The 19,854-nt window shown below is 43.6% G+C and overlaps 1 protein-coding gene and 1 long non-coding RNA gene across 5 annotated transcripts in view; one reads left to right on the forward strand and one right to left on the reverse strand.

Moving 5' to 3' along the window:
* LOC147123520 (AT-rich interactive domain-containing protein 3A-like) overlaps positions 1-6,361 on the reverse strand; it is a 613,732-nt gene extending 607,371 nt beyond the window's left edge. For 2 of the 4 annotated variants that reach the window (XM_085974062.1, XM_085974056.1), the window contains exons 1-2: positions 6,048-6,360; positions 3,551-4,252 (exon numbers count right to left, since the gene is read on the reverse strand). In XM_085974062.1, the coding sequence (XP_085830188.1) occupies positions 3,551-4,252; positions 6,048-6,086 (741 nt within the window). In that variant the 5' untranslated portion in view covers positions 6,087-6,360. Of the gene's footprint in view, positions 1-3,550; positions 4,253-5,615; positions 5,946-6,047 lie in introns of those variants that run through there. The other 2 variants (XM_085974068.1, XM_085974072.1) reach the window with 2 other exon arrangements.
* Positions 6,362-6,422: 61 nt separating this feature from the next.
* Positions 6,423-19,003, forward strand: LOC147123521 (uncharacterized). The gene is made up of 3 exons (XR_015074655.1): positions 6,423-6,539; positions 14,268-14,463; positions 16,787-19,003. It is a non-coding gene; the product is annotated as an uncharacterized LOC147123521 (long non-coding RNA).
* The last annotated feature ends 851 nt before the right edge of the window (positions 19,004-19,854 follow it).

Raw genomic sequence — 19,854 nt, forward strand, 5'->3', positions numbered from 1 at the left:
AACACCCATTCATGGTATCATGGTATCATGGTGTTACGCCTTTGTCTTGTCCAAATAAAGAAACTTAAAGTTCATTAGAATTCCTATTGTATATGATAAGTTGGGATAAACAAAAATGAATAAAAAGTTGAATTAAAACAAATTTGAATATAACAGCAGGGATTTCACGTATACTATCTGAATGTTGTTAGAAGATGTGATTGGATAACATTTCCTGCAAGTGGACTTGACTATATTTTTACAAAGCACCTGGAACTGGATGGGTCGGTCAAAGGGAATTCTCATTTCTCATTTGAAATTGAAATCATCTCACTTCCCGTCTTGTCTTCCTTTGACACGAACCTGAACTGATGTCAAAAAATGCAAAAGAATGCATGGGAACTGTTCATTCTCAGTAACTTATTAAACCATATGTAAATTAACTGCATTAAAATTAGCTGATAATAATTACACTCAAACAGTTATTGAAAGGTACCCATTGGGCAGGATTTTCATTGGGCCGTGGAGACAGGATTGGAGGCGTCAGATTTTGACAGATGAAATGTCAATCTGTGACGTCACCTGTTGCCGGGTGGCCCTTAATTGGCCTGCTGAGCCCGCTGGGCGGGCTCAACAAGGTCAATCAAGTGAAAATCGCGTGGGTTGGCCACAATTCGATGGAGGCAGGACTACAACCCCGAAAGTTGTAGTCCCGCCTCCTACACGCCTCCTCAATCAAAATCCAGTCCAGTGCCTTAGAATAAATACAGAGTACAGTGTAGAGAAGTACGTAACAAACTGTAAACCTAACAAACAACAAGCTGTTGTTTTCTCCGTGATCACACATATTAGGTTGGGGTCCCATTACTTTACACACAAATATTATTTTTTTAACATTGGGCACATATACCCATACAATAAAGTTACACAATTCATACCATTATTTTGGTGAACTGGAATAGTTTTTCAGGCAACTAATTTACATCACTATTACTGGGTAAAGAGTATTAAGTATAAGCAGCAAAATCATTAGAAAATAACAGGAATTTACACCAATTGTTGTGGATTACAGTAAAGCCTTAATATATTCACAAGGAGAATGACAGCATCCAACCACACTGGGTATAAAAGAGGACTGAATATGCACAAATGCAAAGGAGTCAGAACATGACGACATCCTACATACAGCAGGGATTTATATACATTGAAGCTATATACATTTGCCCTTCAGTATACAGTCATTCTGAAAGGTTAACATATGCCGGTTTACTTTTTAAGCTCTGGACTGTACTATATGGATACAAGTGTTGTGAACAGTCAGAGCACTAAGATCTGGTTAAATTGACTTCATCATATTACGATACAATCTCCTCTAACATGTTTTATAGACTACAAGCAAGTAATACAAGCACAGGGTTTATCTGATGTAACATTAAACCACCTCTGATTTAGACCACAACTGAAAAATACAGGCTTGTTAAAGCTGCTGAATAAAATTCAAAACCACAAGAATAGGATTGAGAAAAATACATTCTCTCTTTTTAAAAGAAAATATAATTTTCTTCTGCTTGCCAATTATCTGCCTTCCCTCCCCTCCTCTTCTGCACGTGTTGATTCCTTACTGCACAAGAATTCCACAGGCATCATTACCCTCTGGTACGGTGGCACCTCATTCAAGATGCCAATATTCGTGTGCATGCATTGACACTGTTGGCAGGCTATTCGATTGAGTCAGGCATCACAGCCAAACCTTATCCTGGCCTCATACAATGTCCACACATGTATACTTCCATCAACAGTTGCTGGATTTCAATCCAGAGTCTGCACCCTGGCCAATCATCCCTTTCCCAGCTTAGGGGTACTGAAACAAATGTAGCTCACCTACTGCACCATAGCTGAGATTAGCTAACTCAGCACAGACCCCGGATTCAAACGTGGAGCCTTCTTGGTCTGTCTGCTTCAGCGATCCTTTGGATGAATTTGGTGGCCCTTCAAGGAAGTTTTAACAAATTGATGCAAACGGTTTGGTGACTCCATCCTGTCACTGTCATGCCATAACAATGGACATAGGAGTGATTTCTTTTAGACTTTTTCCTGGTTAAGTCAGAAGTCACCCTTGACTTTCTCGGCCAAATGCAGGTTGAATTTGTGATATCACTTTCAGATAAACTGAGAACTAAACATCATAAACTGAAATGATTGGTTTTAACTAAAAATTAAATATAACAAAAAAATGTCAATTTTTTTGGTCTTATAATGCTCCTGTGGAGCACCTTGGGGCGTTTTACTACATTAAAGGCACTATATAAATACAAGTTGTTGTTGTCATTAACAGTAGGTCTGTAACATCTCCATTTCCCTCAGCATTAGCAAAACAACAAAACATGTTGACTAAAATAACAACAGAAAAAGCTGGGAAAACTCAGCAGGCCAGGCAACATCCGTGGAGAGAGAAATAGCGTCAACGTTTCAAGTTTCGACTCTATTTCTCTCTCTATGGATGTTGCCTGGCCTGCTGAGTTTTTCCAGCTTTTTCTGTTGTTATTTCAGATTTCCAGCATCCGCAGTATTTTGCTATCGTAAAACATGTTGACTACTGTTTTGCTAATGTGTAGGGAGAAAGTGTTAAAAGACTGAATGTGAAGTCATTGAAAATAACACTGAGACTGTAACTGACAGGAAATTGTGCACATTCTTACTGCCATCGGATCTATTTCTCACACCTGATCGACACAACATCACAGGACTGGAAGGGAATTTTTTTGTAACGCGCACTATCGACATCTAGTGACAGAAAATCAATGACAGAAAATTGACTACAACTTGGTTTGACTTTTGGGTGACAAGAAGTTTAGCAATTAATAATGAGCTTTATTATGGGGATATTGCATTCCTTAAACTCTGTCCTCAAATTAGAGGGATGTAATATGCCCTGGAAACATTCAGTGATATGAACCTGTTAAAGTGAACGAGAACGTGAAATAAAGGAAAACTACCTGTTGCAAAGTACATGATACAGACATTTTACCTGTGCCAAGCCTCTATTTTCTTCAGTATAAAGTAATATGATATACCGCACAGACTACTGACAGTTTAAAGTCATTAGCCTGTGCTCCCAGTCTACCAATGCATGTAAATATTTAATTGTTATATCTACCTGTCAACATTGGCTCAGCTTTTCCAATTGAGGAAGCAGCACTTTAAAACTAAATTCTACATAATCCGGATATTCTACTTGTTTCAAACATACTCATTTTGTTTCAATACAAAAGAAAGTACAAACTTGGATATTTGCCTATTGAAAGTAGCTCTGCGAGTTCACCTACAATAAAGCACACAATATAAACTCTAGATAATGGGGATATCCATCAGTCCATGTTATCTGCAACAGTCCAATATAGACATATACACCAAGAGCGAACCAGATCATAGGAAGTATCTCTAAATGTGTCAACTGAGGTGGGTCCTCTGTGCCCACATGCACTCGTGCTCCCTGTATGAGGCGGCAGTAGGATATTACAGGTAAGTTTGCTCAAACACAACACAAACTGGAGATGAAAGGCTCGCCTACCTGTTTGAACTGTTCCTCGTAGGTCCACTCCTGCTGCTGGGACTGCGCCTGTTGGGGGATCCCGACTGGAGAGTGAGATTGGCCGGGGAGGTGGTAGTGATGTTGCCCGAACCTGGAGAGCTGGGCTGGGGTCCCTTTGAGAGTCTGTCCGGGGGTTGGCACCCCGGAAGCACGATGGATCTGATCGTCTTCCATTCCTTCTTCCTCCTCGTCTTCCTCCTCGTCTTCCTCCTCCTCTTCGTCCCCTTCCTCCCCCAGCTCGTCCTCGTCCTCCCCGGGCTCCGGGTCACGCTCCAGCTCGTCCTCTTCGGATTCGGACAGCCCCGACGGGACGCGCCGGCGCTGCGCTGCGATCAGCGGCCGATGGGCCCCGCTCGATCCGAGCCCCGCGTCCCCTAGCCCGGCCATGGCCGCGGCTCGGACCGCTGCCAGGGCGGCTGCTTGCTGGGCTGCCGCCAGGTGCTGGTGGACGGCTGCGGTCATGGCTTGTTGCTGCTGCTGCTGCTGGCTCTGGGTGTCGCCGCCGACTCGGATCACATCTCTCTCCCTCTCTTTCCTCTGCCTCTCTTCCATCTCCAGCCTGGCCTGCTGTTGCCTCTGCAGGTTTTCCATCACCGCTTCCAGCTTCATGCCGTGGGGAGCCTGGTAGTGTGCACTTCCAGAAGAGATCAGGCTGAGTCCATTAGAGGCTGTTAAGCCTTGCTGCTTGCAAAATAGCACAAGTAAGAAACACAGCAACAAAAAAAGCAACAAAAAAAAGTCATGCAGACAACTTAAAACTTCACCCAGCCCACATGCACCCTGATCATTGGTATTTAACTTCAGCTCCTGTTAAAAAAAACTGCAACACACTCAGGAGAGGAAACTGACTGAACTTTATTGTATCCTTAACTTATCAGAATTGCAGAACGCGATTGCATTTATCTCGCAGATTGTGGATTAAATGCCCGCACACACTCAGAATTATTCCAAAAATGCATGGACGGGCTTTCAAAATCCTCAAACATTCTACATTTAATAAAACTTTAACAGGCACTATAAAAAAAAAGGTGGCATTCTCCCCGGGTCTCACCTTTTAAAAAAAAAATCACAGTTGTCGAAAAGATTGAATGTATACTCCAGATTGCTCTACAATCCAACCCGAAATAAGAGCGATTTATTCTCTCAACACAACTCGCGGGCATCCGATTAAGATTCGTTTTGCGTGGTGTATTTTTATCAGAAAGGTTTTTTTAATGGGTGGGGGGAGGCAGAAAAGCGCCGAATATTTGCTTGAACAATTAAAAAAAATATTTGCTTGAAAACGAGCGATCACTGATCCTGCCTGTTAAACTGCTATTTGTTGGCACGCATTCCGCAACGAAAACAAATACTCTTCATAATAACTAAATTAAATATTACCTGGTCCTATTGTGCAACGCCCCATTAAACCTCGTCTTTAAAAACAGCGACTCCAGCATATTGCAACCTGCCCAAAAACACTTCCAGAACTTAACTCTGCAAAGACTACAGACAATTGCCTTTCCCAAGTGTCCCACTAATATACTGCAGGATATAGATCCTCATGTGTAAAGTCCTATCTACCAGTCCCAGAATGGGTTACAGTGACTTCGTCTCTCCCCGGCTACAGGAAGTGTCTCTTTTTTTTTTAAACTTACCAAACTGCTATATTTCCCTCGGTGATTTTTTTCCAAATCACCAGAAATATCCTCAGCAAAGCGGCTCCGATTGTTTTAGATATGACTCACACGCCCTGTCTCCCCCACGCTACATTTACTGTTTCCCGATAAGTTTATCAAGCCCCATCCACTTCTGCCTTTAAAAACGGATGAGGGTCGGATTAGTTGTAGCCCCTCTAAAACTTGCTTTTCACATGTGCCTGTTTTTATCAATCATGTCTCGGGAGGGCAAACGTGCACTTTCCCCTCCTTCATTCATTCATTCATTCAGCTCGCTGCCGACCGGTTCCACACTTTAGCGTTCAGCGATCTTTGATCACAAGTTTCATCGTTTTATCGCCGCTGACTTTTTGTTTTAAGAAGCTGAACGTTGTCTCAGAATTTACCTTTGCGCGAGAGAGAAAAAAAAATCAACCCAGAGACCAAGCAGTCCGTCTTTTATCTGTCGATCGGGTTTTTTTGGTTCTTATTTCCCCAAAGTCCGGCTCCTGTTTTATATATAGATATAATATATATGTTTCAATCCAATCGCTTGTTCTTTTCCCAGATTAAACAATCTCCCCTTTCATTTTCTCTCTCTCTCTCTTCTCTCCCCCTCTCTGACGGGTTGCAGATCCTGTCACGACTCCTGTTTAGTAACACTTTATCTCAGTAAAAATCGCTTCCCCCCACCGCCAAACCTGATTAAAATATTTACAGAGAGAGAGAGAGGGAGAGCTGCCGAGTTACGCCTCCGGGCCATCTGAGACCAGAGAGAAGGAGAGAGAGAGAGATTTATACATGAATACAAATAAACAATAAAAAAATTACACCCTCACCAATGCTGCTTTAGTCACTACACTCGCGTTGTCAACCATGATCTATATATATTTTGTTGCTTCTTGCTATGTTTTACTTTCCTCGCTCGTTATCCACATGTGCAGTAATCCCCTTCGGACAGTCCAGATTTCCCTTTTTGATTTCGGTATTCCCGATCCAATCCCTCTCGGGTCTCTCTCCTTTTCTTTTACAGCATGTAACATACATCTAAACATGTGTGTGTATGTATATGCACACATATATTGCTGCCAGCCATTAAATATCTCCCTCGGATTGCAACAAGTGGTTCGGCAAGCGCTGGGGCGCTTGCGTAACCTGGTCTGACAGAGCCAGACCTCTGCTCCCATTTGCTAAATAGACGTCAATTTGTTGATAAATAGAAGAGGCAGCGGTCTGACACGGGGGGTGGGGGGATGCATTGACACCCCGGCTCCCAGCTCGAGTGTGAGTGAGCCAGCCCTCCCCGACTCCAGCGCACGTGAAAACCTCAGGTATTTTTGGGATTTGCACCGTTTAAATGTAGAGAGGTGTGTGTTTTTTTTAATGTTTGGTTTGTTAAGATCAGCAAATGTGCAGTTGCTCATTTCTAGAGGAGGCGGCTGTTTGGGACAAACTTGGCACCAGGTAAAGTGGGGGAAACAAAGCAATTGGTGGCAAACGAGGCTTCAGGTACGCCGGCGACTGTTGTGCCTCCCGCTGTTTGCACCTAGATCCGTTTAAATATGACAAAAAAATGTCACCACATTACGGTGAACTCAAGATGAACAACCACCCCCCCCCCCCCCACGATTTTATTAAACCGATCGGGACAACAACAGTCTATAATGAACACCCGCGATATAGTTGCACTTCTTTGATACCTGGATACTAAATTCCCTGTGCAGAGAGTGTCCCGTAGATTGGAGACCATGAAGCCTGATAATGAATATATATAAATCTCTGAGAGTGTCGGGGCTGGGGGGTGGGGTGAGCGAGTCACTGTGTTGTGACAGCCGTAAGACGTATTGATCCCTCACCATATGGGAAATTTACACCGACAGCACTGGGTGTGGTTGGAACTTGCAAAGTACGAGATCGGTGGGTGTAGGAGGCCGAGATAGTTAAACATCAAACATCCAATGAGTTCATAAATAGAGAAAGCAGATGTTTTTCTGACACAAACCAACACAACAAAAAAAAAGTGGGATGGTCAGATAACCCTGAAAAATAACCTGTGGCTGGAGTTTTATTTGTTTCACTGGATTACATAAATATCTGATATGCACACACACACACACACATATATATATTAAACATTAATAAACAACTGGCAGCCACCGACACTACGCACAAAAAAACTCATTACGCAACAAGTTTCACCGCCGCCTGAGTAATTAACACGAGCAGCTTTCGCTGAGTTTGTCTTTGTATTGAGGCGTGCCCATTAAACACAGTCGACTACATTATAAAATATATGTAGAGGGATAAAGCCAGGGCGTAACTACTGGTACAACAATGCCAGCTGTGGTATAGGAGCTCCTTGCTTGATGGGGATTCGATACAAATGGCTATGGATTAGTTGGCTTTCATAGACGTTTGAGTGTGTGTGTGTGTGTTGTGTGTTTGTGTAGGTCAGACATAAATTTTTGCATAAGTTTAGTAACAAAAATCGAAGCTGATGTGTTGTGACAGTCTAACCAAAGTAATGCTTGGCAATACATCCTGTTAAACGGGATGCCTACATTGGCAATGTGTGTTGTGCAATACATGTATGTAGATATATATAGTGAATATATAGGCCTCCACTGATGATTCGCTGGGTAATTGCACTAACCCAATGTGATACTAGCACAGGAGTGTCCCGGTTCGATCCCTGGGCTGTGCTCAGTTAGCTGTCCTGAGTTGAATGGCAATAAGCGCGCCTCCAACATCTGTAGGAAGGGTAAAATAAAGTGAGCCAGGATTCCCACTCCTGATTGCCATCCAGTGACCCCTGCTGGGAAGTGCATGTGTGCGGACATCACATGAAGCAGGATCATGTTGGCTATGGTGCAACTCCCCCACTCTCCCGCCGTCGTGGTTGAATGGGCTGCTGACACTCGCTGCCTATGCTCACATATAAATGGTCATTTGGGTGTTGTACCAGAGGCCTGCTTGTGCCTGGGGAACTGTGCCCCAGCTTGAGCCATCACTTTCAGGAGTGCAGGACAGAAAAGGTAGAAACACTTTTAGCAAATGGAGAGAGAATAATGGGAGCAACTATCAAGTAGTGATCTTATTGTCGGTTTCGGATGAACCACAGAAAGAGAGAAATTCAAGCAGTTTATAACCATCATCTGAAGCTAAAGTATATCGACTTGGAAACCACTCACACACATCTTTATATATTAGCAGAGCTCCTGTGACATTGCTGATGGCTAGTCTGGAGTACAGTTGTGATCTTCAGCTGCCAGGATGAATCTGTGTTTAACCAGTCTTGTCCTTTCAAGTGCTCCTGTGCAGAGATGGTATAAACAGGCAAATTCAGGTAATTGCAGCGACTCCAAACTCCTGAGGCCAATTAGAAGGAAGGCTGTCGGTAAATTTCTGGCTGTGGATCAGAAGAATCCAACATTTTAAAGATTATTTTGCCTCTGTAACGAAGTGTGACAGTTTGAAGTGCAATGCTTGGAGCATGAGGGTAGAAATTGATATGCATTGTGCCAGTATTTCAGGCATAAAGCTGGCGCAGAGCTTACCAATTTAACAGTGGGATGGCCTGCGCCCAGTCAGCGCAGGTGTTGGTCCCACTGCTAAGTTCATGGGGCCTATTCTTTAGGCATCCCAGGCAGACACCTAAAACAGGCGTCAGGCCCCTTGCCTATGTTCATGAGGAACTTAATGCCTGTTTTAGGATTCCTTCCTGAAGTTGGGCTGCCCTGAATGCAACTGGTGCCAGGCATGCTTCAAGATAACCAGGTCTACATGTAGCCTAACCAACGTTCCTTAAATGGACCGCTGGGGACCGCCACCAAAAAGATGCGCTTCTTAAAACATTTTTACCTGAATGCTGAGCCAGGAGAAGCAGTTGTGCTCTTCTTGGCTCCACAGCAGTCCCGAAGACGGTTGCTGACCCTCTTCCTGATCGCCTCCTCCCCATCCCAGGACCTACCTGAGGCCTGCTACTATCATTGCAGCGGCTAAAATTGATGTCCCCTTCGCTGGCGATCTGCCTGGGTACACGCAGCAGATGTCCGCAGCTCCCCCATCTAATTTAAATGAGGCCCCAGGCCCAATTTAGATCGGGCCTCGGGGCTACCTGTTCTGGTGCAGGGATCGTTCTCTGCACCTAGTTTGCAGTGGCCAGCTAGTACGATCCAATTTCTACCCCTGGGTAGATTTTAACTTTTTGACTTCAATGGAAAGGCATATCAGGCAGAGTGTGCAGCAGGCAGCCAATCTGCTACCTCCCATTTTTTACCCCCAGCATAAAACTAATATATACAAACCAAAAATCAAATCAACTTTTATTGTCATTGTTAGTGCACAAGTGCAGTACAACGAAATGTAGGCTTGCAGCTCCCGAGAGTGTACATTTGGATTAAGACATTTAAACATTCAACATACATTTGGCTTGTAGTATATTAACATAAATATGACCATAATAAAGTGCATTGGCAGATGTGCAGGCTTTAGAGTTTATTTGTGGAGTTCAGTGAAATACATCATTTATTTCAGATGATATGCTGTTTTAGAAGGACAGGAACATTATATCATGTAATGCAGATTGTGTTGTCCTGATGCTAAGCTGAAAATGTTACGGACACAAATATTAATTACTGTTAAGTAAATACTGGATGAGGTCACAGTTTAATTATTCTACAGGCTGCGAGTCACAAGCCTGGCTTTTTATAAATGTGATTGGTAAGGCCATTTAGATGTTACAGTTATTTTGGCTCCTGTGTAAAACGACTCTTGTTTCTTATGCTTCTTTTGAGTTGTGGCACTGAAAGTTGAGTGTGATACGTGAAGTGTGACGGGCGAGTGTGATGGACAAGCAAGGAGAAGTGTGACAGGCAGAAAGTACACGCTAGACACAGTAGGCTAGAAATCTCACTATTTTGGAAGGCAGAAATCTGGCAGAGTGACAGCGGAGAGACAGAAAATTGTAGCCAGAACCCATTTCTACAGGGTTTCCACCCGTTTCTGGCTCTAAAGAGAAATTTTGATGGCGAGGGGGTGGGTTAATATTCCCCACCTCCCTCAAGCATAATAGTACTTTGGGTGCGGGACAAATGGGATCCCAGGCTTCTCCAGAAATCTCATCAGTTATGCCAGTGTCTGCATGAAGCAAGCGTACTTTCCATACAGGGCCTTATGTGGTTCCCACTATGCCATACTCAAACAGCAAATGGCTACTGAGCCCACCAGTGAAGGGGTAGCAGGGAAGCAAATTTGAGGTAATTAAATCTTTGGCTAGACCAGCTTGTTTTCCGTGATGGAGCTGCATGGTGCTGCTCCGAAATCCCTCCATGTCTGTGGGGTGGGCACCCCCACAATGCAGGCATTGATGTAGGTGCCCACCCCCGTGTTTCTGGCAGTGAAGTGGAAAGCCCAGAATTTCTAGCCAACTTTTTCATACAACTACAACTACAACAACAACTGCAACTACAACTTGCATTTATATAGCATATCTAATGTAGTAAATGCCCCACAGAGGTGTAATATAAATATATTATATTTATATATATATATACACACTAGTTAATAATACAATAGTTGGATAGAAAGATAGTTTATTTCTGGGAACAGTATTATTCCACTTTGCCATCACTGGGAATTGTCAGGCATTAATAGTCGATGTGCTCCATATAGCTGATGCACAATGAAGTAAAGAATGATTGGTCCATCATGCCTGTGCAGGTGCTAGCTAGTTCTTCAGCAATAGCTATCCACTCTATCCACTGTAACCCCATTTCCCTATTCATTTTATGTTTTTTTTTCAAATACTTCTTCAATTCTCTTTTAAACACTGATATAGACTGTGCCTCAATGATAGAATCATGACATCCATCCTGATTAATATATTATGGGGCAGTCACTAAGTTTAACAAATGATGACCAGTAGCCGAATATATGAAACCTGAAATTATGCCCCGTTCATTTGTGACTGTAATACAGGTTGTGTCTGAAACTCAGGTTCAAATGTATTTTGTTCTTTTTTTCATTGTTAATCAACTAAGCTGCTATTCCTTTCGGATAAATTGTCCTGCCAATATTTTCTAATTCTGATGTATGAATGTTACAAACACACCTGTCCTTCTGTTGATCTCAGATACAGTTCCAAACATTCTAATAAACAGTTATAAAATAACACATTTCAACATGGATTTACCTCATTGAGATATAAGTTTCTTTGTTGCAGTCATTGACACCAGCATCCACAGTCAAATTCTGGAAATGGGATTGTCTTCAATGTCACATTAACATCGTAATGGGTACTCATTGGCACAGTGATGATCTCTATGGGAAAAACACATATTCAACCGGGCTTCTAACTTCACCAATCTAATAGCCCTGCCAATTGAATCACCTGGCGATGCTAGGCTATTGTTAATTTTGAACCCTGTTATACCACACTTCTTGTAACGCACACCATTGAATAAGTGGTGGCTGTTCTATAAGTGTCTTCATTTATTTCAAAATAAATGGCTAATATATTTTATACCAGCTTGTGTCAAAGTGTTTAGCTGCTACAAGCAGGATGCATGTTTATACTATTTGTGACTGAGGTACCTGTGTAGCAGACTGAGAGCACTGTGGACTGGATAATGTGCTCCTGAAGCAGGACTGGTGGGACTGCCTCTCCTCAGGTGCTGGAGATGGCTGCATCCACTGAGCTGACTTTGCCTGATAATGGTCAGGAGCTGGACTGTTGACGTTTGCAGCTGCTGAAGTGCTGCAGCTGCACTTGACACACTACCATTGTTTTTCCTTTTAAGCCCTGTGTGGCACTGAGATTCAAGAATTGGCCATCAGAGGCTAAGGCATAGCAGAGACAGTAACGAAGAATAGTCCTATTTATTATAAGGAGACACCCACTCAGGAGTAAAATTGTGAATTTTTAATGTGGACCTCCCTGAAGTACCCTTTGGAAATAGGATGCTCGGGGCCTGGAAGAATGCTCAGGCACTCCAGCCACTTTTTAGGGAGGCTTCCTAGTTCACATGAATTGTGGATCCTTGATAAGCTGTGCACAGTTGGTGTGCAGCCTCCTAGCGTGCAAGGTGCTAATGTCCGACCACATTATTGGCTTATATGGTACTTAAAAAAAATATTTTGTCCTCTAATTTTTCCCTCTCCTCTACTGAAATATTGGGCAGAACGTTCAACTTCGGTGGGGGCATAACACAGGGGGTATGGGATTGGACACCCGTTATATACCCCGCCCGATTATCCTTTCCATGGATAATGGGTGGCCAATCCCATATCGCATTTTACGTCCCTGCTGAAGTAGAAAGCGCTGGTAATTGACTTCGGGCTGTCGTACATAATTCAAGGTAAAATTAATGAGCATTTAGAAATGCATGAGTTAATCAAGAACAGCCAGCACTGATTTATTAAATGCAAGTCATGCTTGACAAATTTAATAGACTTTTTTCAAGTGCCAGATTGGCTAGATAAAGAGAACACAGTAGCAGTAGTGTATATGGATTTTAAGACGATGTTCTAGAACGTGTCTCACAAAAGTCTTGTTGGGAAAATGGAGGCGCAGGGTATAAGAGGAAATGTAGCAGCATGCATAGAAAGTTGGTTGACAGGCAGAAAACAAAGACTTATGGTATAAAAACAGTAAATGCTGGAAACACTCAGCAGGTCAGGCAGCATCTGTGGAGAGAGAAACAGGGTTAACGTTTCAGGTCGATGACCCTTCGTCAGAACATTAACTCTGTTCTCTGTTTCTCTCTCCACAGATGATGCCTGGCCTGCTGAGTGTTTCCAGAATTTTCTATTTTTATTTTGGATTTCCAGCATCCGCAGTAATTTGCTTTTGTAAAGTCTTATGGTAAATGGGTGTTGCTCTGTCTGAAAAAGGTTTGAAATAGTGTACCCTAGGTGTCAATGCATAAGAAGATACAAGGTTCTGGGGAGAGAACGATGCAGTGGAATTCATTTGGATTGCTCCAGCAAACAGCCAGCAGAGACACAATGGGCTCGATTTTCATTGGGCCGTGGAGTCAGGATTGGAGGCGTGCGGGGGGTTAAAATCCCGAAATCAGGGGTCCCGACCCCATCCCGCACCCAAACCTGCCTCCATGCCCGTTTCAAAGGAGGCGGGTACCCGCCCCGCACTGGGACCCGCCTACCCGAGGCAGGAAGGGATTAATGCTAATTAACTGCCTGTTAACAGGTAGTTAACAGGCAGTTTTTAGCCTAATTCCTATTTTTAAGGGTGAAATGTGGGATTCCCGATGGCTCCAAACCATGGCAAGTAAGAGGAGGCGGGCCGTCGGGTTGAAGGACTTGGAGGGGTCGAGATGTCGGTGTTCAGGTGAGTGATGGGTGCATGAGTGCAAAGGTAAGTGTGTTTGGTGTGTCTAAAGTGATTAAAGAATGTTAAATGACCTTTTCTTACCTTTTCAGCCTTCCTTCCTTTAGGTCCCAGGAGTCCCTCATCTCACCGGCACAGAAAGCAGAATGGCTGTGAACTGTCAAAAGTGACAGCCTTCAGCTTTCTGTGCAGGAGAGATTTCTAAGTCTGTGGAGAAGAACTCAGGTTAGAAGTAAGACTGTCAGTGTTTAACAGCTTCAAACAGCTTTAAAACACTGATATTTCATCTGTCAAAACCTCTTGACAGATGAAATTTCAATCTGTGATGTCACCTGTTGCCGGGCGGCCCTTAATTGGCCTGCTGAGCCCGCTGGGTGGGCTCAACAAGGTCAATCAAGTTAAAATCGCGTGGATTGGCCGCATCTCGATGGAGGCAGGACGACAACCCCGAAAGTTGTAGTCCCGCCCCCAACCCGACTCCTGAATGAAAATCCTGCCCCATGAGTTGAATGGCCTCTTTCTGTGTTGTAAACTTCTTTGGTTCTATGGTACAGTTCCATGAGCCCTTGTCACCCTCCAGTACCTCACCAATGTGGCCATTCTTCATGTATGACCATAAGTTGAGATCATTGGCAAGCTATCTTATTCGGTTGGGGCATCACATCTAAGCTTGATCCTGTTTTCATCTCAACACTTTCATACTTTCCAGCAGGAGTCACTGGATGGTGATCAAGAGTGGGAACACCTGGCTCATTTTGCCTCTCCCTAACTTGGGGTGGTGAGATCAATTATAACACCTCAGCCAACACCCTGGATGACATCAACCAATTCTGCACAGACTGGGGATTGAAGCTGGGACCATCCTGGTCTATACGGCACAGATAACAAGGTCACAGTTTTGCAAGGTGAAGACGTTTATTCAGCCCATTTTAGTTCATTCATTTAGAGAGACCCCTCTTTTCTATTGCAGCATACAGCTGTTTTAAAAAAAAGTAATTCCAGGGTATTTGCCTCTATGACTCTATGTTGAAGTTTATTCCACGTTCATCACCCTTTATGCGACAAAGAATTTCCTGATATCATTCCTAAATTTGTATTTTACTCGTTCAAACCTGCATTTTCTTGCTCCATTCATACAATTTAATTTGAAACAATTTTCCAGATTTACCTTTTCTATATAATTTACTATCATAAATACCTCGATAAGAGCAGGGAGGTTATGATGGAGCTGTACAAAACGCTGGTAAGGCCACAGCTGGAGTACTGTGTGCAGTTCTGGTCGCCACACTATAGGAAGGATGTGATTGCTTTGGAGAGGGTGCAGAGGAGATTTACCTGGATGTTACCTGGGCTGGAGCGCTTCAGCTATGAAGAAAGACTGGACAGGCTGGGGTTGTTTTCCTTGGAGCAGAGAAGGCTGAGGGGGGACCTGATTGAGGTGTACAAAATTATGAGGGGCATAGATAGGGTGGATAGAAAGGAACTTTTCCCCTTAGTAGAGGGGTCAATAACAAGGGGGCATAGATTCAAGATAAAGGGCAGGAGGTTTAGAGGGGATTTGAGGAAAAACTTTTTCACCCAGAGGGTGGTTGGAATCTGGAACTCACTGCCTGAAAGGGTGGTAGAGGCAGGAACCCTCACAACATTCAAGAAGCATTTGGATGAGCACTTGAAATGCCATAGCATACAAGGCTACGGACCAAATGCTGGAAAATGGGATTAGATTAGACAGGGCTTGATGGCCAGTGCGGACGCGATGGGCCGAAGGGCCTCTTTCTGTGCTGTATAACTCTATGACTCTATGGGGGAGAAATTGGGTGAGTAGCGCCACCTGTTAGCGCCTAAAGAGGCAGGCAGTGGCTGCAGCGCCACTGGCTGCGCCTCCCGCGATATTCAGGAGGGGCGCTAATGGTGGCGTTAGCCTGTTGCGCTGCGCCGCCACCGATGACGTCATCGGTGTGCGCAGCGCCCCATTCACGCCGTTCGCTACCCGCGCCCGGTTCACGGGGCCTTACTGTGCCAGCAGCGGCGCAAGTTAAGGTGGAGGTGCGGGGCGGCCGTTTTTTCGGCGGCCGCCTGCCAGCACCTCCGTCCCCGGCCTCCTAACCACCCCCCCCGCGGCATTGCCGGCTGTTTCCTGAGAGCCCGGCACTTCTCCTTGGTGTCGGGCTCATTTGCCGGCACTCGCGAGCGGGGATCGCGCTGTTGCAGGCACCTCCCCCTTAACAGTGGGAGGAAGGCCTGCAGTACCGCAGCGTGCCGTGCCGCAGCGTGTGGCGCTGTGGCACGTTGCGCTGCGATAATCAGTTTCAGCGCCCTAAGAGGGACGCGGAGCGCCTCAAGCCTCGCCCCGTGTCCCTCGAGGGGCACTGAAACTGAATTTCTGGCGATCGGTATTACTCCGATTGCTGCGCTAAATCCTGCGCTCAGGCGACTTTTGCGCCACTTTGGCGCCCCAACCCAATTTCTAGGCCTATGACTCTATAAGATCATATTTCAGATCACCTGATTTTATATAGGAACAAGAGTAGATATTCAGTTCCCCAAGCCTGTTTCACCAATCAATTAAATTGTGGCTTAACTGTAACTTAACTCCATTTACCTGCCTTTATTCCATAACAAAAATCTATCGATCTCAAGTCTTGAGAATTTCAGTTGACCCAGCATCCACAGCCTTTTGGGAGAGAGAGTTCTAGATTTCCACTGCCCTTTGTGTAAAAAAAAGTATTTCCTGATTTCACTCCTAAATGGCTACTTCTAATTTTAAAATTATGCCCTCCTGTTCTGGATTTCCCCACCAGAGGAAACCATTTCTCTGTACCTAACCTATCAAATGCCTTTCTCGTTTTAAACACATCACTTAGTTCATCCTGCAGCTTTCTGAACTCAAGATATTACAAGCCAAGTTTATGCAACTTGTCCTCATTTTATGTCCTCTAAGCCCCCGGTATCATTCTGGTGAATCTGCAATGTACCCTTTCCAAAGCCCAAAACTTAATGCAGTATTCCAGATTGGGTCTGACCAAGGCTTTGTACAACTAAAGCTTTGCGTTCTCACTATTGTATTCTAACCCCCTTAAGATAAAGGCCAACATTCCCTTTGCCCTTTTGATTACATTTTCTGCCTAGTTTTTAGTGACTAATGTGCATGGACACCTGAATCCCTTTGCTCCTCCACAGCTCCTAGTCTCTCACCATTAAGAAAATATTCTGATTTGTCTTTTTCAGATCCAAAGTAGATGACCTCACACTTTCCCACATTGAACACTACCTGCCACAGTTTTGTCCATGTTCTTTTGTAACTTGCTGCTCCTAGCCACACAACTTACTGTGCCTACTAACTTAGTGTAATCTGCAAACTTGGATATACAACTCTCTACTCCTTCATCTAAGTTATTAATATACATGGTGAAAAGCTGAGCCCCATTACTTGTCCAGCGGAACACCACCTATCACATCTGCCAATCAGAGAATATTACCTTTTGTTCCTACATTCTGTCTCCTACCTCCTAACCCATTCCCAACCTGTTTCTCAACATTACCTCCAATTCCACGAGCTCTCAATTTGTCTAAAAGTCTTTTTTGCGGATCCTTATTGCCTTCTGTAAGTTCATATAGAAAACATTCATAAACACTCCCTTTATACATCTACCATGCTAGTGATAACAAGCGCTCTACTCGGAGCTCCGACACGGCAAGAGAGCCCCAGGTGGGCAGAGGAAACGCTTCAAGGACACTCTCAAAGCCTCCTTGAAAAAGTGCAACATCCCCACCGACACCTGGGAATCCCTGGCCCAAGACCGTACAAAGTGGAGGAGAAGCATCTGGGAATGAGCCGAACACCTCGAGCCTCTTCGCCGGGAGCAAGCGGAAGCCAAGCGCAAACAACGGAAGGAGCGCACGTCAACCCAAGCACCCCACCCACCCGTCCCTTCAACCACCGTCTGCCCCACCTGTGACAGAGACTGTAGGTCCCATATTGGACTCATCAGTCACCTGAGAACTCATTGTTAATGTGGAAGCAAGTCATCCTCGGTTCCGAGGGACTGTCTAAGAAGAAGAAGATGCCAGTGACCACCTCAAAAAAAACTAGTTAGACATGACCTATCCTTTATAATTCCCATGCTCTCTCTTTGATCAGCTCATACTTGTCCAAGTGCTCAGTCACTCTGTCCCTCATGATAGATTCCAGTAACCTGCCCCAAATGGTGTTAAACTGACAGTTTGTGGTTGAAAAGCTCAATTTTATCCAATGTTTCCCTATACCTTAATCCTCTCATACTACAGTAGTCTTGTGGCTCTTTGAATTGCCTCCAGTGCTTGAATGTCTCTCTTGCATCTCGATGACCAGAACAAGACACCGTGCTCAAGCTATAGTGGTATAGTCTGACCAGAGCACTATACAGTTTGAACATGTCTTTCTCTGACTTACACTAGACAATGCATTTACCAAATGAGATATTGGGGAAGTAGGGTGTTATCGCATATAGACTATAATAATTTCCTCATTTGCAGAATAGACTTCATAATCCCACAATTACCAGTGTGTTGTCTCAGTGCACTGAATGATGATGGTCCATGTGAACTATCGATGTGTAGGTGGTCTGTGCTGTTTTTGCTTCCTGCTGCTCATACATATACAAGTCTCAAATGAAGGACGGATGGATACCGTACACATCTGTAATTCATTTACTCACTCACCATCTGTTATTTTTCAACTCATAAAAACTGTCTTAGCTTCGGGACATGATGAGCTGAGTGCACAGGTGAGGGAGGTCGATGGTAATGAAGAATAATACTTGTGATGTCCCAGGTGCAACAACACAAAGGAGGACTGACATCAGAGGTGCAAAATTACAGGAAAATAATCTGCATGTTCTGACATAAGAATATGCGTTTACATGGACATTGTTTTCACAGGGTAGGTGAATAAAGCACCTTGTATATACGATATATACACGTCATACATATTAACGAATAGTGGAGCCACTTGCAGCAATTAACATTACAAGAGGCTGAAAAAAAATGAGAAATTCCCAACAAATAAGTAACTTTATGGGCTGGTATAAAATCATACGGACATCACTCTTTGAGGAGTTTATGCTGCGCTTCAGGTTTTTTTGTGTTGATAAAAAGAAAAAAAGCCAAATGCTGGAAATCTGACCTTATTCCATCTCCATGCGATGGCCCAGCCAAGATCAATAACTTATGTCCGGGGTATCACAGATACAAAACAGTGCCTCACAACCCCATGGGACAGCACACGTGGTGCACCAACATACCGTTCCATACAATAGTTGTACATTTAAATTTGTAATTTTGCAGGTACAAAGGTATAAAATGTTGCAGTTCATAGCTTCTTGTATTTAATAATCACATTTCAGTACTATGTGCAATGTAAACATTCAGAATTTAAATTAACATAAAACTGCACTTCATTTCTGATTGATATCTCTTTACAATGACATTTCAGTACTTGTTATTCAGTCTCTCAGTATTTTGCCCATTTCAAATCTTATGCCTCATGACTTTGTGAAAAGGCATGTATAATACTGTAATACATTAAACATATTGATTATAATTATAGAATAATATAAATTATTGTACAGAAGGAGGCTATTTGGCCTAGTCATTCAACATGAGATCTCTACTCTATATTGCTACATAATTTTATTGTTGTTAAGTTATAATCCTAGAAATCAAGGAGATTTATTTTAAAGCATACATCAGTTGACATTACTAATTATTTCAATAAATGTCCCAGTTGGTTATACAGTGTCTTAAATTTTCTAGTAGGTGTTAGAAAGTTTAATTTAAATAATAAAAAAAAAGCTTCCTCATTGGCTCAAGGGATAATTGAACTGAATAGTGTGGTAATAAGTTATAACAACAACTTGGATTTATATAGCACCTTTAACATAGTAAAATGACCCAAGGTACTTCACAGGAGCATTAGCAGACAAAAATTGACACCGAGCCAAAGAAGGAGTCATTAGGACAGGTGACCAAAAGTTTGGTCAAAGAGAATGGTTTTAAGGGGCACCTTAAAGGAGGAGAGAGAGGTGGAGACGTGGAGAGGTTTTGGGGTGGAATTCCAGGGCTTGGGTCCTAGAAGTCTAAAGGCACCGCCACCGATGGTGGGATGAAATAAGTCAGGGACGCACAAGAGGTCAGAATTGGAGGAACACAGAGTTCTCGGAGGGTAATAGGGCTGGAGGAGGTTACAGTGATCAGGAGGGGGCCGAGGCCATGGGGAGATTTGAACACAAGACCAAATAAGGGTAAATTCACTGATC

The sequence above is a fragment of the Somniosus microcephalus genome, chromosome 2 (genome assembly GCF_052327205.1).
Source record: "Somniosus microcephalus isolate GS21.2 chromosome 2, FLI_Smic_1.0, whole genome shotgun sequence".
In the NCBI taxonomy this organism is placed as follows: Eukaryota; Metazoa; Chordata; class Chondrichthyes; order Squaliformes; family Somniosidae; genus Somniosus; species Somniosus microcephalus.